The sequence below is a fragment of the Natator depressus genome, chromosome 9, assembly GCF_965152275.1.
Source record: "Natator depressus isolate rNatDep1 chromosome 9, rNatDep2.hap1, whole genome shotgun sequence".
NCBI classification, from domain to species: domain Eukaryota; kingdom Metazoa; phylum Chordata; order Testudines; family Cheloniidae; genus Natator; species Natator depressus.
The window spans coordinates 31,689,731-31,711,909 of record NC_134242.1 but is presented as its reverse complement, the minus strand read 5'-3'; the positions used below and the strand labels follow the sequence as shown (position 1 = coordinate 31,711,909).

The 22,179-nt window shown below is 41.6% G+C and overlaps 2 protein-coding genes across 3 annotated transcripts in view; both read left to right on the top strand.

Moving 5' to 3' along the window:
* The window catches only part of PLS1 (plastin 1), an 85,395-nt gene extending 70,246 nt beyond the window's left edge, over nt 1–15,149 (top strand). For both annotated transcript variants that reach the window (XM_074963834.1, XM_074963835.1), the window contains exons 11-16: nt 2,341–2,419; nt 4,467–4,581; nt 5,962–6,095; nt 9,259–9,382; nt 13,563–13,687; nt 14,202–15,149. In XM_074963834.1, coding sequence (XP_074819935.1) covers nt 2,341–2,419; nt 4,467–4,581; nt 5,962–6,095; nt 9,259–9,382; nt 13,563–13,687; nt 14,202–14,337 — 713 coding nt within the window. In that variant the 3' untranslated portion in view covers nt 14,338–15,149. The remainder of the gene's footprint in view (nt 1–2,340; nt 2,420–4,466; nt 4,582–5,961; nt 6,096–9,258; nt 9,383–13,562; nt 13,688–14,201) is intronic.
* A 3,603-nt stretch (nt 15,150–18,752) lies between these two features.
* Nucleotides 18,753–22,179, top strand: part of TRPC1 (transient receptor potential cation channel subfamily C member 1) — a 47,528-nt gene continuing 44,101 nt past the window's right edge. The window contains exons 1-2 of the mRNA XM_074963833.1: nt 18,753–19,031; nt 20,288–20,442. Coding sequence (XP_074819934.1) covers nt 18,896–19,031; nt 20,288–20,442 — 291 coding nt within the window. The 5' untranslated portion in view covers nt 18,753–18,895. The remainder of the gene's footprint in view (nt 19,032–20,287; nt 20,443–22,179) is intronic.

Sequence of the window (22,179 nt, the reverse complement as noted above, 5' to 3'; positions counted from 1 at the left end):
AATTAGGGAACATGCTCGTTTAAAGTTGTGCAATGCTCCCTTATAAGGTTGTTTGACAGCCACCTGCTTTGTCCACTGCTTGCAGGAAGAGCAGCCCATTGCAGCTAGCTGGTGGGGGCTTGGAACCAGGGTGGGCCAGAAGCCCCCCCCCCCCCCCATCAGCTCCCCGCTCCCCTAAGTTCCCTGTGCAGCAGCTGCCCAGCAGGCTATCAGCTGCCTGTAGTTCAGCTGTCCCTCCCCTACTGCCACATGCTGCTCCTGCCCTCTGCCTTGGAGCTGCTCTCCAAGCCTCCTGCTTGCTGGGGGCGGGGGGGGGGGGGAGGTGAGGGGGACTAATATCAGGGTGTCCCCCTGTTCCCGGTTACTCCATCGAGCAGAAGGGGACACACGACAGGGCTACGGACAGAGGGAGCTTCCTGGCAGCAGCTGCTGCGGTCTCAGCTTGCTGATTAACTTAACAAGGCAATGTACTTAAGAGTGGTGTCCAGTACTTAAAGGGGAAATGCGCATCTCTCACACACACACTGTGTGAGTCTGTCTGCCATGCTGTCTTCCCTCCCTCCATTCCTGCTGCCTTGCAGAGTGTGAGGCTACATTAACAACGAGTTAACCCCTTGAGGGCTCAGCCAATTGTTAGTTCATCATTTAGCAGTAAGGCATTCCCTGGGAAATATCCCACCCTCTGACTCCACCATCACAATCAGGCTTCACAATCATCTTCGCTGGGTACAGCATTAAATTGTTTAAAACTTATACTGTGTGTATATATATATATATATATATATAAAAAATCTCTTTTGTCCAACAAAAAAGTTTCCCTGGAACTTAACCCCCCCTATTTACATTAATTCTTATGGGGAAATTGGATTCGCTTAACATCATTTTGCTTAAAGTTGCATTTTTCAGGAACTGTGATGGGGTCAAGACTCACCACCACTGGCACCTCCCACTGGTTGTTCCAGGAATTAGCTCTGTCTGCTGCAGAGCGTCCTCAGTGCGTGGTGTCTTGCCCGTTGTCTGTTCTGCTACCCTGGGACCCACATTGCTCCCCGCTTGGCAGTGTCCACTTCAGGACGCTGCCCTCCAGCAGCACCCCCTACTCCAGACTCACCCCCTTCCAAGAGGGGGGGCATTAACAGCAGTATTTGGGACTAGCTCCTGCCTCAATGGCCAACCACAACCCAAAGTCTAGCCCCTTAGCTCAGGGGCAAGTTGCAGTCCATGTTGGCCACTGTCTTCCATAGCCAGGTGCAGGGGAAGGTGGGGGGGACCCAGGCCCACCCGCTACTCTGGGTCCCAACCCAGGGACCCTCTAGCAGCAGCCTCTTTCTGCCCTCCTTTGTTCCCCTCTTGTCCACCTATTCTTCCCTGGGCTACTTCCCCTATGGCCTTGTGCACCTTCTTAGCCCTTTGTAGCAGGGTCTGCAGCCTAGCAGGTAACAGGGCTGGAGCCCTCTCCTGCTCCCCCAAGCCTGCCCAGCACTGCTCTGTCCAAGGTGTTGGCTCCTTGCTTCAGGAGCCTGTCCTTCTCCCTCACTAGTCAGGGAGAAACTGCCTTCTTCTTTGCTAGGCCGCCTTTATATAGAGCCTCACCCAGCCCTGATTAGCTGCCTCTTCCTTTCCCTGATTGGCCCTCCACAGGCCTTTATTGATTGGCTGCTGGTCTGCGCAGCCTCAAAAGGCCTGTTCCAGCCCTTTTCTCAGGGGTTGGGGTGACTGCCCCACCACAGGAAAATAACTACAATGTTAAGTGAGGAGTTACTGTACTGTATGTAGAAGCAGCAAATATTGGGGCTCTCTGCAGAGAGGACAGAAGTTGTACTGTCTTTAAGGAATTAAGATACCATGACAATAGGTGCTCTAGAAATACCTTTGACAGACAGATGCCACTTAAAACAGATTTAAACATGCTGTTTATCACAGTATCAACCAAACTATCTTCTGTTGGATTTCACTTGGATCATTAACATTGCTATTACTCCTCAGCACTTGCTCCACAATACAAATCTTAAATGTCTAAAATACAAACCAATAATATGTCTGATATTGTATTGTATGGAAAAACATTTTTAGAGAAAAATATATTTTCATAGTCTTCCCTGTGATGTGTCTGGCCTTGTGCCCAGAATCCAGAGATCTTGAGTGTGTCAGGACTTTCTCAATCCCTTGGCCAACAGAGATTATTCCTATAGAAAAGATACACTTATTTTCAAGAAAAAAATTGTACCATAGGAACTATTCAGAATAACTTTTGGTGTTGTATGTGTATAAATGATTTAAACCTGGCCTCTTAAGACATCTTCTCCAAGTCATTAATATGGATTACATCTATTGCTATAGGAGAAAGTAAGGAAGAGACGACATTCCGGAACTGGATGAATTCTCTGGGTGTAAACCCATATGTTAACCACTTGTACAGGTAAAACTTTGAGTTCTGATTTTTATTTAGTTATTGATTTAGTCATTAGCTCTTTTAGATGCAATTAAATAGATATTTATGTCTCACTGGAAAACCCCACAAACACAATATCCAGAAAGTGAAGCTGCATTTCCAACAGAACTATAAATAATAGAAAACAGCATTACTTAATATTTTTTTAAAAAGCAAAAATCAAGTACTGAGCCTATTGCAGTGAGTTTTGCAAGTAGGGCACTGGCTAGTCTAAAACATTTGGTTTAGGTGTTACCTAGAACCTGATATGGAATATCAGGAATTAAGACAAGGTAAGTGTTAATTGTTCCGAGATAAAAGGGTTTCATACTATACAAAGGTATTTCTGTTTGTGCAACAAGCAAAACATGTTATGAAAATTAGTGTTAACTATTAAATGATAAAAGTGAATGTCAGCTATGTCAGGAAATTTACATCCAACTCTGACACTTTTCTCTGGTCCCATAGCATAAGCAGCTGTTGTGGGGTGGATGACTATACTATGACATGATGATTAAAAGAGTTGTTGTTTCCAGCACCTCCGATCTTCTATTACTGTTACCTCCAGTGAATCTGTATAGGTAGTAGCTCCAGGAGGAAGTCCTGGGCAAAAAAGCCTACCATATACAAACACTTTGTGTGCCTCCATTTATTCATCTGTAAAAAGGATATAATAATATTTAAACTATCTCAAGGGATTTTGGTGAGATTTAAGGTTTATAAAAGACTTCTGAGATCCTTGGATGAAACAAACTAGAAAGTGCAAAATATTATTATTCATTGTTTCAGTAAGTGATGTAGGCAATTAAGATCCTTTCTGAACTAACTGGGAAAATATAGATACTGACATAGTAGACTAGGAGGAGTTGCAGTTGGTGTGATCATGGTAGGCTCACGGGGCTAACCTCCACTCATTTCACAGTAATATCTGCAAGCTAACTAGAAAAGGTATTGCTGGCTTCCTTCAAATAGTTAAGAGCTGCTTATGCTTTTTCATACTCTGTTGCATCTAAGCTGATTTGCTAAACCTTCACATTCACCTAAAAGAACCAAATCTTGGAAGGTATACTTAACACTGACAAGGATTTCCTCCCTCTGCTATGTCTCACAGAGACTAACTATAGCGAACATTTTAATGTTTATTCTATTACTAGCTTAAATGAGTTATAGGAACTTTTGTTATAGGAACTCAGGAAATCTTCAAATACATAGGGGATTAAAAAACTTAAATCCACTTACTTTTCTGACATTTCTCATCATTTTTGAAGTTGTGCTGCGCAGGCAGTTAGATCATATCCAAGCAATTTGAAAATGTAATATAGGGAGCAACAATGATGTGTATATGTTTAAATGTTGTTGGTAAAACCTGATTCCATGTGTTCATGCTGCTAGGATTCATTGGCCCATTTTGTTTTATAACTCATATAAAGTGAGGTTGTCTATAGTATAGATTGTTTTAAAATGGACAACACCTACAACTAATGACTAATTTCCAAATGTAGGTCTGTTTAAAAAAATAGGAATGCTACTTATAATTGGGAAAATAATAGTTTTCTTAACTCTCTTCTTACTCAAAGACTGAGACACTGTTTTGGCTTCATCTTTCTCATTATGTTCACCTATGGACAGAAACCAAGCATGGAGAATTTCAGCCTTGAATGTTTCAGAAAGGTCTGAACAACTCAAAATGGAGGATTTTAATGGCAACTGTTTGGCAACCTTAACTATTAGTGGTTGCTTTCCTACACCAGCTATAAATTCAATATCTAGGGACAGTCAGTGGTCCTGCCTATTCAGTGAGAGTTGTGAGAATAACAAAACTGTGAAATTAATTTAACTTATGGGAGGGATCAACCAATGAAAGGTTTAAATGTGGAGAAAGCTGTTCAAAGACTGGTGCAGGGTTTTGTTTTGTTATTTATGTGAGTGGAATTTCTTTTTTGCACTCTCTCATCTGTTCATTTTCAGGGGTCTCATATTCTTGTTAATATACTTAAAAAGCACTCTCAATTATTTTTCTGCTGCTTTGATTTAGTGACCTTGCTGATGCTTTAGTGATCTTCCAGCTGTACGAAATGATTCGTGTGCCAGTAGAATGGAACCATGTTAACAAACCTCCGTATCCTGCACTTGGTGGTAACATGAAAAAAGTCAGTAAATATTCTGTGGTGCATTCCAGTTATAATGGACAGCTACTAGTGCATTGTATTGTATCATCTTGAATTGTGTGAGCTTGTGTCCCTGGACTGTTAGCTCTTAGTTAAGTTGGCCATATGTTTCAGTTTTACTGAGACAATCCTGCTTAAAAGTACCACAGGGTATTTTCCCAAGGAAAAAGGAGTATTTTTGCTATATGTATCTTGTTGGTTTTTACACACACCACTTTTTGGTCGTATGAGAAGCTGGGAAAATTCATTTAATTTATTAATGCTAGTCTATGCTGTATGAGTTCTGCTCAGTGTGGTACACTTGAGTAACTTCAGAAACTAATATTTGTTCACATTAGAATCCTTGTGAAAAGTAAAAAATCAGGACCTAGATATTTGAAGAGTGGGTTAATGTGTGGGATGTTCCCTCACAGTGCAATTTTACATCAGGCTGTTTGAGTTTGTACAGACCTTGCAAAATCTAAGTTTTTTGGTCAGTTATATGATTATGGCAATGCCAAAAATGGAGACAAGTGTATTGATTAGCTGTTATTTAAACAATTCTGTAAAGATCTTGTATGTTAAATATAAAAAAGACTCACTCTGATTGTTTAGGATTCAGGTTCATAGATTTTTAAGGCAGAAAAGACCATTATGATTGGAGTATGGTGAAATGAGAACTCCTTTTTTACATGTACATTGGCAGTTTTAGATTACAACACAGGATACATTCACTTAGATTCATTTATAACGGAAGCATTTCTTTTATATTTTAGAATCTCAGCACCTATCATTAGGATCTTACATTTTACAATGAATTCCATAACGCTTTCAAGTTCCTAAGCCTGGGTCTGTCTTTTCCTTATTTTCTCTATGATCCAAACTCAGCCTTGATGTATGCAAGTGCAACTTCATTGACTTCAGTGGAGATGCAGCGGCTTACACCAGGTGTCACTTTGACTCCATGTGCTCAGCTCTGTCAGACAGAGAATGCAACTGTAATGTTCATCGGGGTGCTGGAACAATTTTTATAGTGGGGGTGCTGAGAGCCATTGAACCAAAGTGTAAACCCTATATACAATGGAAACCCCTTCAAGCCATGGGGTGCTGCAGCACCCCCTGCACCCCTAGTTCCAGCACCCATGGTTTTCATTCATTCAGCTGGGAATAAGATTGTCACAAATTATATATTTGTATTTTGATCTTCAAAAATGGTGCAGCAGTATAATGACTTAAAAGTAGTTCTGAAAGAGTTAACGGACCTTACCTGGTCCCCAGTCTCAGCATGGGTAACACTGGGACAAGATTGCTCAAAATATTATTAAGCCTATATGTGATATTAATACTTTTCATATCTATAAACTTTAAACATTTCATTTTTAGATTGAGAATTGTAATTATGCAGTGGAAATTGGGAAGACAAAGGCCAAATTCTCCCTGGTTGGTATTGCTGGACAGGACCTAAATGATGGCAATGCAACTCTGACGCTGGCATTGGTGTGGCAGCTGATGAGAAGGTGAGGAGTTTTTGCAATTGTTATATGCATGCAGAGCATAATGGTATCCATACAAAACCATGACAAGTTAGTCAGTTTTTTGCATCCTGTCTGCAATTTTTTTTCATAATCTAAGGGCTAAATTTCCCTGTCTGCGGTGAAGACTGAAATATCTGGGCCTAGAAATTATAGAAATATACAGTATGCTGCAGTGAAATACTCATTGATACTGTGCTCTGTATGAATTAATGCTACTGGAAGTATTAAAGAGGGACAGTAGTCCTCCCCCTGTTTAAGACTGAAACCTAGCCTTTTGTACTGTATAAAATAAAATCAAGACCTATTTCACTAACACCAAAATTAAAATAATAATTTTGCGGATTAAAGCAGAATCTAAATAATTTCAGTTCAAATTCTTGTTGAAGTAATTATCTTGATTTTGAAATCAAAAGTAGTAATACAGCTTGTTTATATTCTTAACATTTTTAATTATTTCAATTCAACAGAAAAATCTTGGTCTTTTGTAAATTAAGAACCACCATCAATGATGTCAGGTCCAAAATTTCCTCTGTCCCATAAAGTACTTATGTATTGGCTTTCTGAAAATATCATCAACACATAGAAATAAGGGAGCAACACTGCCAACAGTCCTTTCATTGTACTTATTTAAATAGAAGTTGATGGAGCTATGGCAGTTTATACCACCCAAAGATTTGTCCCATATTATGGAATTGTGTAAAACTGCAAAAATACTGAGTGTACAATAAATAGTGAACCAACTGTGACAGGTTCCCCCAGGGGTGCCACCTGGAACTGAGGTACCACTGAGCCCTCTGACCCACCAGCCTGGGCTCTCTCTCACACTGCGCTGCTGTGACGAGCTGCAAAGCCCTCCAAGTTTTCACTTTCACCAGCATTCACACAGGTAGGGATTCACCCAGCTGCAGTTACATTCAGGCTTTCTAACCACCAGCCTTCCAGCCTACGACCCCAGAGCAGGACTGTCCTGCCCTGGTCAAATCTGGCTAATATATGGGTTTAATACCCAGTCCGCCTCTCCCTCAATGTGAAGAGGACCATGCACACTTGTGGTAACCAAGCTGAGATTTTCCCCAGACATCTTAGTCAAATGCACACTGGTTTGGATTAAAACATAAAATAAATTTATTAACTACGAAAAGACAGATTTTAAGTGATTATAAGTGATAGCAAACAGATCAAAGCAGATTACCTAGTAAATAAACAAAAACGCAAACTGAGCTTAACATACTAGATAGGTAGGATATGAATTAGCACATTCTCACCCTGAGTGATAAACAGGCTGTCAGATTCTTAAGGCACAAGCTGCCTTTGCTTTGCAGCTTGGGTTTCTCAGGTTTTCATACACAGTCTAGAAATCCCTCTAGCTTGGGACCATCACTTCCCCCCGTTCAGTCTTTGTTCCTCAGGTGTTTCCAGGTGTGGTGTTGTAGGGAGAGTGAGGTACCATCATGATGTCATTTCCCCCTTTTATATCTTCTTCTCACTTGCTGGAAAGCTCTTCTGCTGTGACATGGGTCAAACAGTTCCCATTGTGTAGTGTTATCTCTGAGAGGTTTCTATTCAGTTCTGGGGTAATTCTTGTGCTTGTGTGTTAAGAAGTCATTAACATGGTTTGGCCTTTTTAATGTTGTATCTGAAAGGCTGCTTGTGGGTGTTTTCAACCTCACAATATGTTTCAGTAACACATACAAAGCCAAACTTCATAACTTCACATACGATGATAGCACATACAGTCCAATGAGATATTAATGTCTAGCAGATCAAGACTTTTAGAATTATACCTCACAAAGCATACTTTGTGCAAAACATATCCTAATTATCTGACAACGGTGAATAAGGGGGTGCCAGGGTGCCATACCAATTGTTGGAACAAAATGAAAATTCTCCATTAGATCAAAGTTCTCTTGGATATCTCTCCTTAAGATGATCCTACTTCTTCTTAAACAGTTATTTCTGAATGTTTTTTCTTGTGCAATTGTATGTATTGGCTGGTAATGGAAATCTGGAAAAATCCCGACATTACATATTTGAAATTCAGAATTTTCACAATGCACCATTGTTGAAGAACTGGTTTATGGACTAAGAAATAATGACAAGAATTTAAAAAGTCATAGTTTAAAAAAAACCCACCAAACCAAAACAAACACCATAGGTGCCAACTCCATGGGTGTTCTAGGGCTGGAGCACCCACAGAAAAAAATTAGTGGGTGCTTAGCACTCACTGGCAGCAGCTCCCGCCCCCCCCAGCGCCTGCCACCCGCCTGCTGCCCCACCGATCAGCGCCTCCCCTCCCTCCCAGTGCCTCCTACCCTCCGCAATCAGCTGTTTCGCAGCATGCAGGAGGGGGTGAAACTGGGCGGGAAGAGGTGGGGTGGGGCAGGGCAGGAAGAGGCAGGGTGGGGGGCAGGGCCTGGGGTGGAGAGGGAAGAGGTGGGATGGGGATGGGGTGGAGGCAGGAAGAGGCAGGGCCGGGGTGAGCACCTCCCAGGCCCAGAGGAATCCGCTGCCTATGACAAACACCATCATTGGACAGCATTAATGCTATAAAGTAGATTATTTATTTCACTTTACTCCCAATTCCCCTTATTGTATGGAGCAGTGATTCACTCTGGTGGATCCCAAAGCAAGACTGAGATCTATGTTTGTGAAATCAAAGTCCTCCTAGTAGATCTAGCAGGAAATTGTACAATAGTCTTGTATAATAATTTCAATTTTTTTTTATAAAAGAAAAATGTGATTCTAAGCCACAAAAATTGGCATAGAGATTCAGGGGCAGTGTATTTACATGACTTTTATTTCACTTTTTAAAGTGATTAGAAGTCAAGTTGATATACCATTTAATTTCACCAAATGAAGTCTGTTATGATATGGTAAAATAAAATGTATGTTGAAAATCTGATGGTGGATAGTATGATATCTGGAATATAATTATATGCTCGTGACAGCTAACAAAATATTTTTGAAGTAGAAAAATAGGTTACAAAAATAGCTTACAGTGTAAAATAAGATGTAAAGGTGAATGGTTTGTACATAGGCCTCTTCTGAAGAAATATTTTACTATCTTTTACTGCATAATATTAGGAACAGAGAATCGTTCTTTATTTCATTTTTAGAGTCAAACACTGTTTTCTTTTGGTTATAGGTATACTCTGAATGTACTATCAGACCTTGGAGAGGGGGAAAAAGTAAATGATGAAATTATTATTAAATGGGTGAATCAAACTCTTGCAAATGCAAACAAGAAAACCTCAATTACCAGCTTCAAGGTAATCAAGAGTCTACATCAGGACAGAAGATAAGTAAATGTATCAGATATGGGATTTTTAAAGGGACCGTGCCATATAATTTAGGTTCAACATTGGCTCTACCTTCAATTGGCATAATCTGATAAAAGAATGTCTTTTGGATTCTATCTTCAAAAATGTTCCACAACTCTTGTGATAAGAAATGAAAAGCAAAATCAAATGATAGTCACTGCTTATGTAAGATTATAAAGCCAAATTATTTTCAAAGGGGCTTTTAATTTGTCAATAATTTTCCATGTGCCAGTGTGGCTAACTAGACACTTCCCTGATTTGCCTGTGCAGGTATGGAGGTTTGGGCACCCTGAAACTTATGGATACAAATATAGAGTACAATTTTGAAAACGCATCTTGTTTTGAAATAATTTCTCAGCACTTTTGAAATATTTCAGCCTTTTGAAACTATTTTCTCCTGTGCTGTAGCAGAACCAGCAGAGGGAGCACAAGTTAACCACAAACGGTAGTCACCAATTTGTTGACACCTCTACGAATGCACAGCAGACCTAACAAAACAGATCAATGTCAGCTTGTACTTTGTAAAAACACAGGGGAAATATATTTGCCAAATGGAAAAGGAGAAAATTGATAGAAAAAGTTTATCCTTCTGCATTTAATACACATCTGCCCAATCACTCAAGAGTGTCTTTATCTCTCTCTCTCTTTTGAAATGATAGATTGATAACCACACTTGCACACCAGTGTAACCCCACAGTAAGCATGTAACTTCAATGCACGCTTTAAAACAATTAGGCATCTATGCTGGCCACGGTAGGAGATGAAGAGCCAAGCTATTTAAATATTTTAGAACTCACTATGTTGTGCAACACAGTTATGCAAGGATTTTGCTCAACAAAATGTCCAATTTTCATTAGGGAAGATTATTTATCCAGTCCTTGACATCAGTTCCTGCTCTGTGAGCTTGAGTGTCCTCTCATTTAAACCAGTGTAAATCAGTAATAACACTGGTATAAATCAGGTGTAAATGAGAAGAGAATCTGGCCCATTATCTTCATTAATAAACTCTTGTTAAAAATTGATTGGTCTGACAATGGTAAGTCATAAAAATTACTGAAAAGTATTTTTTCAGTGTCTCATTTTAGATCTAGGGAGATATTACTTGACATATTTTTCCCCCTCCACTTAAAAAAAATACTGACTGTTCTATATACACATGCATCAGTAAGAATAATTAGACATTTATTATTTGAATTTTTCTTCAGTCTTGGGTTTCCAACAAAACCAAACAGCATGCATGTGTAGAATAGAGAGGGTCATAGGTCACTGAAATTCATTATAGACCATTAAAGTAGAACCATGCTGGATTGGCAACCGCCCAAGTAATTAGAATTACAGAGATTTTTTTGACCTCTGAATTTGGGGAGACACACATCAGCTTAATCTCCTCAAACTAATGAAGTGCTATGATTAAATGCACAGATTCTGGTGGCACTATGAGAATTGGAGTGAACTGGAAACCTTAGGTTAATCTGGTTGGTGAGGGCAGGCACATCACTTGGATTATATGATGAGCCTCTTAGGGAATGGAGACAACTGCTTCCCCACTTTGGCACCTCCGACTGATTGATCTCTTGACTCATCTTGCACTAGGCTGCTCATCTGCTGTAACAGTTGGAAGGAAGCAAATGCAGCAGAGGCACCTGGTATTTTAAGGTTAAAAGGAAGCACATCTTAGAACTTTGAGAATTTTGTTTCTATCTGAATTCTAGAATTAGACAGACTAGGCCATAAACTGGCAGCAGGAAATAGTTCCATTAGGAGAAAGGGGAAAACATGAAAATACTCACGTACACTGAAATGTTATTCAGGCAATAACTTTCTGATTTTTTAAAAGAAGCTTTAACAGTACTTGGATTGCTTAGGACTCCTTTCAAAGTTTGGTCATTTATTTATACATAGGAAAAAATAGCTTATTATCTTGGAAACAGGAGAGAACTCTGAAAAGTAGGGCAAGAGGTAAAACAGCAGTATGGGGAATGGTGTTCTCTCTTCTTATATAAATGGAGGGAAGAAAACTACGGCACGTGAGGTGTATGTTTGGGCAGGGAGGGCTAGACAGACAGAGACAACAGCTATGCTGCTTTCCGCATCTCGACAGCAACATTGTAATGGGGCACTGCTAGCTGGTGAGGAACAATGCCTTGATGTGGCACGATCCCCTGGTGATGGGGGACTAAAGTCCACAGCAAATTGGTGCAGATGTTACTGTTGCTTTGACTAGCGTTAACTCCTCTATATGGCATTAATATTTAATGAGTGGACAATGCACGGTTGTAGGTGGGGAGTCATACTACAGCATAAGATGATTGTTTCCGGAGAGAAACAAAAGACTTGAAAGCTGCACAGGAAAGGTTGAACTCGGCAAGTGTGTAGGGGCTCAGTAAGGTTTGACCCTGATTTTTCCATTATATAACTGCATGACATGAATAGAAAAATATAACATGAAGTTGAAAGTTACACCTTTGAAGAAAAGATTGGGGACCAACTCTTCCCCCTCAGGGGGAGCACCAGGGGCCTGTCACAGTGTCTGCTCCACTCACTGCAGTGGCACCATCTTGTGGTGTATCTGGGGATTAGCTCACCACTTGAGGTTTCTCAGCACTTTGTCCCAATTTCTCACTCTGCAGCCTCTTTTATGCCTCACGAGCTGCAGCGCTTCCTCTTCATGGCTTGGCTAGTCCCTGCCTCATGGGATATCTATGTCTCTCTGAACAAACTGCCTCTGGCAGATCTTCACAGTCCACTGCCCTGTCCATGCCACTCCGCCAGTGGCTGGTAGGGGAACCCAGGCCCACCCTCTACCCTGGGTTCCAGCCTCAGGACCCTACAATCAGCAGCTAAGATCCATGTGGTGTCACCTTTGCTGCTGTTTTCCCTAGGTTTCCTCCTACTCCTTTCTCTCAACCCTGAGAGTGATAGCTGACGCTCTTCCAACCCTCTTCTGCTCTTCTCTCACTGGTTTTATACAAGCCCTGTTGGGCTTCAGATTCAGTTAGGATTGCATCTCTCTCACCCCCCTCCCCCACAGCTCACCCAGGTGTAGCCCATCCTGTCAGGTAGCCCCTTCTAAGCCAGTTTTGATCCCTTCATGGCGTGGTGTGGGATCAAGATCCCATCACAGGGCCATAAAGCTAGCTCACCTGGTCAACTGTGGCTGTTCCCTGTGTAAGGAATGACCAGATGACATAAACGTGAGGGCGTGGCTTGAGTGCCATTAAGCTTTATCAACCCCTAGCTGCCAGAACTGTCTTTCAGGATGCTGGCAGTCAGGCACAAATTAGAGCAGCCCTGAGGCCACCTTTGCCTTTGTCATGCTGTCTGGAGTGGTTCACGATCATGAGTGCCAGCCTCAGAACAGACTATCAAGAAAGCTGTGCAGAGAGCCCAAACGGGTTATATGTTCTGTAATTAGATTTCACCAACCCAGTAACAAATGTGAACTCCTGAAGCACTATAACAGTCTTACCATAGAGTCACAGACAGTCCTCTTGGGTATTCCAGTCTATCTTGCCACCTAGGCAAGCTGAACTTAGTTGGTTGCTATACAGCAAAGATCACAAAAGGTTCAGTTTGCTTTAAGTCCCAAGAGACCAGTCACTTACCCCAGGTCAATTTCTACCTCAAAGCTCACACCAAAGACATCGCTTGTGGCCAATTCTGTAATGAACTAAATAAGGGTTATTAACTAGGAAAAAGAAATTTAGATTTTTTAGCATCAGCAATGTGCCCAATACATAAAAATTAAAACCGTGGCTGTCTTGAAGATCTTATAATCTAAAAGATCAGTCACTGCTGTTAATAACAATACTGGTGTCACTAAATGAAGCAAACGGTTCATATTTGTTTAGCAGTACCAGTTCTGAAAGCGAGAAACTACATGGATTATTAAGCTGATCTTTGAAAACTCCTGCTGACTTCACCGTAAGTTTTCCACAGGCAAGGAAAGCAGGATGGGGCCTTTAAGGAGTAAAAAGAGAAAATAAAGTAGAAGAATAAACTATGATGCTATCTTTAAAAAAATATTTGGTTTCCACAGATTTTTAGTTTGCATTGTAAAAATACTACTAGGAGAATTAAAGAAAACCTATTGATTAATATTAATTAATTCTTTAACTCTTTCTTTTAGGACAAATCTATTAGCACTAGTTTACCTGTACTAGATTTAATAGATGCCATTGCACCAAAAGCAATTTGTCAAGAAATGGTCAAGAGAGAAGATCTTTCTGAACAAGACAAACTGAATAATGCTAAGTAAGCGTTTAAATCATATTTTATGTTTTCTTGCACAGAAATGAAGCCTTGGAATTATTGATACATCAAAAGAGAATAATATTTACCTACATTTGTTTTTTAGATATGGATAAATTACATTTTAAATGGTAAAATTTCTCGACATTTTTTCTAGCATATTAAAAATACCACGCCAAATTCACTGTTGCTGTAAACTGGCAACTCCACTGAAGTTGTTATATTAATTGTCTGACATAGCCCCTAATAGTTAAGAAAAATAAATGCTCCAGTAGATTCAAGCAAAATAAATGTTCCAGCACAACTGTTAATACTTCAAGCAAAATAAATGTCTAAGTGCAACTGTTAATACTTATTTTCATTCAGTATATTACATTCATTTCCCCAACATTGAAATATTGATTGGATGCGTATTTTTTACCTTTTTATTAAAATGTGTTAATAGTTATGGTATGTCTCAAAACATAGGGAATGGATACTAGTAAAATAATATTATTTTCTCTCTTGTTTTTTCAAGATATGCCATTTCAGTTGCTCGAAAGATTGGTGCTCGTATTTATGCACTGCCAGATGATCTAGTAGAAGTGAAGCCAAAAATGGTTATGACAGTGTTTGCATGCTTGATGGGAAGAGGACTGAACAAAATAAAATAATTTAGACATTTAATAAAAGTTTCTGCCATGTTAAACATGATAAATGCCTCACAGTTTACAAGATTCTGAAGTTTAATGGATATAAAACCAGAGATAAATTCGTATGCACAAGTATTGATATATATTCATTAATTACATTTTAATAACTTGTTTATATTATTGAAGGTTTCATTCAAACAATTACATATTACATGAATTATTTATGGTAATATGTTCATTACCAAATTAAGGTTACATTCTTGTATTGCTTTTTAAAAAATCTTGTAAATCAAGCCTAGTTCATACTCTTTTCATAGTTTGAAAGGAATCAGCAGCTTTTAAAATGTTGTTTCAGGATCTGCTGTGAAAATAAATTTTGATTTTTGTGGGTGTTGTTTACATGTAGTCATAGCTGTGTGAAAGTCCATTCAAACACTATTATATTTTCCCCAAACTGAACAAAGATCAGCATCATTGCCTTATTCTCTGAAGGTCTGATCCAATTCCTGCTGAAGTCAATGAGAGTCTTGCCACTGACTTTATTGGAGCTAGTTTGGACCTGTGATCACCATATTGTCTAGAATTTAGTGTTATGTTGTTGAATCTTTCATATGGGAGTAAACACCTAAATATACCAGATAGTTTTTTTACAAAACAACAAACTTTCATCAAAGTAAAGAATAACACTAAATAGTACGGCAAATGTGTACCATGGACATTACTGGAAGATATGTGTCTATATTAACCCTTGCAGCTGGAGTAAATATCTGAACTTTCATAAACTGTTGTATCAGAAAGCAATAAAGAGAGCTGGCCAGTCCAGTTTGGGGACTCAGCTTATATGTACTGCATTTTCTTTTGGAATTTATTTTAAATGAACACATGTATATCTATTTTTCTGTCATAAAAGATCAATGTCTTAGAAAGGGTGCTTGATTGCAAGAAATTCTTCCTGGAAACATACAAAAAGCAACATGTTGCAGTATTTTCTGCATGGAGAAAGACTAATAGTTATTTGATTATGATTTTGGAAATGAACATTTGTATTCCTGTGTCTGTACCTATAAATTTTAGCCAAACACTTATGGTAATTCAATATTTAATATAATTATTTTAAAAGCAGCCAAATAAGACAGAATACTCAACTAAATACCTAGTAATTGTGGATAAAAATAAAAAAGTAAAAGCAGACACATTATCTCCCAAAAAATGAAAACAATAAAAGCAACAAGATACAAGAACAATGAACAAACCGGATTAGACTAAATATTAATAATCTAATATCTGACACAGCATACTGACACAAAGAGGACACCTTGAACTAGATGATATTATATAAGGTGATACTGAACAGCTCAGAGGATTAGTGATGACATACAGAGCCTTTCTTTGCTTGGTGGTTAATAGGGGCAATGCCTACCTGGTCCATAATAAAGCTGTTAATATTTGCCAATATTATTCTTTCTATTCTCAGTTGCATTAGAAGACATCCAACCCATGGCCAGGGAACTGAATCTTCTGACACAAAATTTGATGCACTTAGCCTGGTTCTGGAGACAAGTTAGTTCATGGCTGGAAGTCTTTATTTGAGATAGATTCAATCTAAGACTTTTTTGCCCAACCTCCATACTACAGGAACTAATGCTCTACAATACCATTGTCCTTCTTCCTGAGGTACACAGCTCCAAAATGATAAAAATATTATTCTGACCTGGCTTCTCTGACAATGGGTTGCTCTATATGCCCCACTGTCTGTTATAAACTCTTGCTATACTGTCACACTAGAAAAAAAATGACAGTCCTGCATCTCTCACTCCCAGGTGTCCTGAGTTACTGATTGTTGTGAGCATAGGTGCTGACTTCTGCTGGCACCAGTGGGTGCTGGACCCCCCTTTGTCCCCAGCCCAGCCCCCATTCCAACCCCTTCCCCAAAGTCCCTGCCCCAACTCCACCCCTTCCCCGTCCCTATTCCAACCCCTTCCCCAAATGCCCACCCCCCCCCCTTCTTCCCCTGAGCGCACCGCATTCCCACTCCTCCCCCTCCCTCCCGGAGCTTCTTACGCTGCGAAACAGCTGTTTTGAAGCAGCAAGCACTGGGAGTTAGGCGGAGAAGCGGGGACGTGGCACGCTCAGGGGAGGAGGTGGAGGTGAGGTGAGGGGGGGCAGAGAAGGGAACTTGGCTGCACCCACCAATTTTTCCCCGTGGGTGCTCCAGCCTCTGGAGTCGGCGCCTATGGTTGTGAGCATGCTTTCTAAGGACAACAACCTATTGATATCCGGGAGCTCCTGTAGTCTAAGGGGAGGAGCGACTGAACCTGGGGCTCAAATGATTCTGGAGGACAATTAACAAGAAAATAGGAACCGGAGTGAGGTCACAGGGCCAGAAGAAGGGAACCTGAGGGGGACACCGTGCAGCACAGGCACTGGCTTCCTCCAGGCCCTGGAGGTGCTTGAGCCTCGCTCCACCCCAGGCCTCTTTCCCCAAACTCCCACCCTGCTTCTTCCCACCCCCGTTCTGCCCCAGGCACCACTCCTTCTCCCAATCCCCCTCCCCACCCTACCCCACCCCAGCCTCTTCCCACCCAGTTCCACCTCCTCCCTCTCCGCTCCCCACGTGGGAACAGCTGATCGGGGGGTGGGGAAGAGGGAGGAGCTGATCGGCAGGGCCACTGGCAGATGGGAGGTGCTGGTGGGGAGCTGGCTGCCAGTGGGTGGTAAGCACCAACTAATTTTTTTCCATGGGTGCTCCAGAGTCAGCAGAGAACCCCGGACAGCACCCGCTGCTCCTCAAAGGGATCTGCGGAGGCAGCCCAGAGGAATTCTCTCAGATAGATGATCAAAGGGAGGAAGGCGATCTTGCACCACAGACAGGGTGTGCATTAAAAAACCCCCAGATTTTTAAGGTCTTTTTTGGAGTATTTTTAGGACTCATGTCTCATGTTTTCTCCACAACCATGAGGACTAGAAATATACTGGTTTTTTAAATGAAAGCTGAGAGTCTCATGAAATCACATGACTTCCTGGGGGGAGGTGGCAGGGTCAAGAAAATCACCACATAAGATTCATGATAAAATGGTGAGATAGTGATACTAACACCATCACCTTCTTAGCATGGGAGGTATTTAGCTACCCCAGCACAAGGCCATCTCCCAGGCTGGATAAAACCTGCACCACTTGCCCTAGAGCAAGGAGAAAAGGAGTACTTGTGGCACCTTAGAGACTAACAAATTTATTTGAGCATAAGCTTTTGTGAGCTACAGCTCACGTCATCGGATGCATGCAGTGGAAAATACAGTGGGGAGATTTTATATACACAGAGAACATGAAACAATGGGTGTTACCATACACACTGTAACGAGAGTGATCAGGTAAGGTGAGCTATTACCAGCAGGAGAGGAAAAAAAAAACCTTTTGTAGCGATAATCAAGGTGGGCCATTTCCAGCAGTTGACAAGAACGTGTGTACATTGGCCAAACTGGACAGTCTCTATGTAAAAGAATAAATGGACACAAATCAGACGTCAAGAATTATAACATTCAAAAACCAGTCGGAGAACGCTTCAATCTCTCTAGTCACTCGATTACAGACCTAAAAGTGGCAATTCTTCAACAAAAAAACTTCAAAAACAGACTCCAAAGAGAGACTGCTGAATTGGAATTAATTTGCAAACTGGACACAATTAACTTAGGCCTGAGTAAAGACTGGGAGTGGCTGTGTCATTACAAAGTAAAACTATTTCCCCATGTTTATTCCCCCCTTCCCGCCCCCCCCTCAGACATTCTTGTCAAGTGCTGAAAATCAAGGCCCACCTTGAATATCACTACAAAAGGTTTTTTTCCCCTCTCCTGCTGGTAATAACTCACCTTACCTGATCACTCTGGTTACAGTGTGTATGGTAACACCCATTGTTTCATGTTCTCGCTGTATATAAAATCTCCCCACTGTATTTTCACTGCATGCATCCAATGAAGCGAGCTGTAGCTCAGGAAAGCTTATGCTCAAATAAATTTGTTAGTCTCTAAGGTGCCACAAGTCCTCCTGTTCTTTTTGCAGATACAGACTAACACGGCTGCTACTCTGAAACTTAGAGCAAGGGACACCCCCGGGAACAAGGGGGAGAAAAGGGGCCCAGGAGGAACAGCGAGATGAGGAATGGGGGGGCGAGGAGGGGAAACTTAGGCGAACTGCCAGGGCGGGTGTCAGTTAATGCACCTGCCCGGGAGGCGGGGGCAGGCTCCCCGAGCGGACAGCGCCCCTGAGGGGGAGAAGCATCCAGAGAGGGAAGGAGCCAAGCACCTGCCACAGCCAGAGGCATCGGAGTCTGGCCTCCCTGAGTCCTGGGCCCCGCCCGCGTCCTCCAGCCAGGCCCAGCTCCTCGGGGGCCCGTGGCTCTCCCCCGCGCCTGCGCAGCGAGCGGAGCGAGAGGTCGCTCCCCGCCCTGCACGGTGTTGACAGTGTCGGGTTTACGGCCCAGCTGTCCGGGTGCGAGGCGGCTGCCGGGCGGCCCGCTGCGTGGGGAACCCCGGGGCGGGCTGGTCCGGGCCCCCCGCACCCCGATGGGCCTGGCGGAGCCGGCACCATGGCCGCCCTGTACCAGAGCTCGGACCCGTCCGCCTCGGCCTCCCCCAACAAGCTGCTGGCGCTGAAGGACGTGAGGCAGGTGAAGGAGGAGACCACCCTGGACGAGAAGCTCTTCCTGCTGGCCTGCGACAAAGGTGCGGCCGCAGCCCGCCCCTCGCCCTGGGGCCGCTGTCGGGGTCGGGCTCGTGTGACACGGGGGCGGGACGCCGCCCCTCCCCTGGGGCATCTGCTTTGGGGGCGAGGGCCGGAGCTGGCCTGCAGCCGGTCTCTGCCCGCCGGCAGGGTGCGCGGTGCTGGGCAGCCGGCCTCTGCCCGCTAGGCTCAGGCCCCGCAGTCCCTTTTCTCCCAGTGGGGTTTCAGGTGTAAATAGGTTAGGGCTGTGGTCAAAGGTCTCCTCGCAGCGCAGGCTGCACAAAGCGCCTCTCTAGCCGGAAACATTTTTTTTTGCCCATTAAATTGTTATTGAATGTTTACGTTAGAACATAATGAAAGAAGCCCGGACACCACAGCGGAAGTTAGCAGGCAGAGGAGACAACTATCCATCATATGAACTTTCACACACAGGGGAATATAAAGGACATAAAAGGCAATAAAAGTAGAAAGGAGGGAAAGCGGGAGACTTCTTATGTCTTGTAATCTGTTCCAGGCAGGGACCATACTTTCCTGTGTGTTGCACCCTGTGGAGGCCCCTGCACATAATAATGTGCTTCCTGTCCCATAAAATGGATCGCTGAGCCCCAGGGGAAGTTCTGTATTACTTCTCTCTGGTTTCTTCCTCCTGTGTGAATCAGGGGTGAGTGGGTTCAATAATGCTGCATCATAATGCTCGTGTCCCCCTTTTTATAATTAAAAACTTGTAACACTGACAAAAAGAGTCAAATTAGAAAAGAGTCATTTAAATAATAGCGTTGAAAAAGACAGGGACTCTAACTTGGTTCCTCTTTGGTCTCATACAGTACATAGGAGTCATTGCCCTGATCATTGAAAAGCACTTACACGTGAGTTTGTACTGGTGGGACATAAGCAGAAGCTTAAATACTTTCCTGAATAAAAATAAATCTAAGCATGTGCTTAAGTGCTTTCCTGAGTTGGGATTTATAAGGAGTGAGGAAGAGTGACTTAACTGTGTTGTTTAATTTCACATCTAATGTAAATAACCCGTTTCTAGTTTGGCTGCTTAGCAGTCTTATATGTTAAATATTTTTGGTCAGATGTCATGGATTACTGGTAGATTATTTCATATTTAAAGTCATCTTAAATTTTACCATGAGTATATGCTTTGCATTTTATTCTAATTGATAAAAGTATTATGTTTTATTTAATTTTCAGAATATATACCAGTAAAAATGAATCCAAAATACTAAGACATATTCATATGTTGCTTGTTTAGGTGACTATTACATGGTTAAGAAACTCTTGGAGCAGAACAGCTCAGGTGACATGAACATAAATTGTGTGGATGTGCTTGGGAGAAATGCTATAACCATTACCATTGAAAATGAAAACTTGGACATACTACAGCTTCTTTTGGATTATGGCTGTCAGGTACAGCACCACTACACACTCGTTATTGTCCTTGTTGTTTTTTGTTGTCTTTTCAGAACCTGCAAAAAAATGTTATCAATTTTGTCCTTTTTCAGTTGGTAAACACTGAATATTTTCCTCCTCCATGCCTATGTCATGTTTCTAGTGGAGCTTAAATAAAGATGGCAAATTTGTTTATTTTTATGTTAGTGCATCACCATCTTCAGTGATTTCAGTAGAGCTCTGGAAATAATTTGGTTATTTGCGCTGCAGAGCAAGTGCACACATTGTTCCCCAAACAAATTACTGACTACTTTTTAATATTCTGCAATGGAATTGTAAATTCTTAAAATATTCAGAATGCAAATATCACTTCGCCACTAGATAATAACAACTTTTAGGATGGGTGAAGATTGAAGTTAGAACATTAAATATTCTTTTCAAGTATCTTAGCTCTAGTCTAAAGTAAGCATACACTTTGGTAGTTCAGGTACAGTGTATTGTTAAATAATTATATTTTACATGATGTTAAAAGTTAATTACGATATAAGAAGTAGCACAATTTTTTTTCCTGTTTCATTTCAGAATTGCAGAATGTTGCTTCTTTTCCACACTGCGGTTAGAATAAGGTTCAACATAGATCTCTGACTTCAGGGATTTTAATTCAGTGGAATGATGAAAGTGCATCTACCTGTGAATTTTTAGTTTTGACTTACAAGCTTTCTGTCTGAATCTCTTGCCATTCCTCAATTCTGCTTTGCTCCCAAGTTGTTCAGGTGATTGTGATGATGGCTAGCTCTCCCTCCAAGCCTGCTTTCTCCAGTGTCTTTCAAGCAGTGGAAGCATGTGCTGCTCACCAAGCTTTCCTTGATAAGATGCTGCTTCCTCTGTTGCTAAGAGGGGACAAGTTTCTATTCTAACTTTCCCCGTTTTTAAACAGAAATGTTAAGTTTACAAAGAACAATGTAAAGTGAAAAATAAAAGGTGGTTTAACTTAGCCTTGCAGAAGCCTCATGAAAAGTTACCAGCCCAGACAGAACCTACCCTCTCGCCTTTACCATGATGGTAATGTACAGAAACTGATATTTTACTCCCACTTTCAAAATAAAATTATTTGCTCCATGCAGGATAATGGACTTTTGGAAGATTGGCTTAACTAAAGATGATCACTATTAAAATTTGTGATTGATCAGCAGTAAAGCTGAAAAATGGTGGAGACTGGGGGAAGAGTTACAAAGCAACAGAATAGTTAAGGATCAGTGTACAACCCTGTACAGCTTCATTGTTGATTGTTTCAGAGTAGCAGCCGTGTTAGTCTGTATCCGCAAAAAGAAAAGGAGTACTTGTGGCACCTTAGAGACTAACAAATGTATTAGAGCATAAGCTTTTGTGAGCTACAGCTCACTTCATCGGATGCATACAGTGGAAATATAGTGGGGAGCTTTTATATACACAGAGAACATGAGACAATGGGTGTTACCATACACACTGTAATGAGAGTGATCAGGTAAGGTGAGCTGTTACCAGCAGGAGAGCGGGGGGCGGGGAGGGGAATAAAACCTTTTGTAGTGATAATCAAGGTGGGCCATTTCCAGCAGTTGACAAGAATGTCTGAGGAACAGTCGGGGGGAGGGGGGCGGGCAGGGAAATAAATATGGGGAAATAGTTTTACTTTGTGTAATGACCCATCCACTCCCAGTCTTTAGTCAAGCCTAAGTTAATTGTATCCAGTTTGCAAATTAATTCCAATTCAGCAGT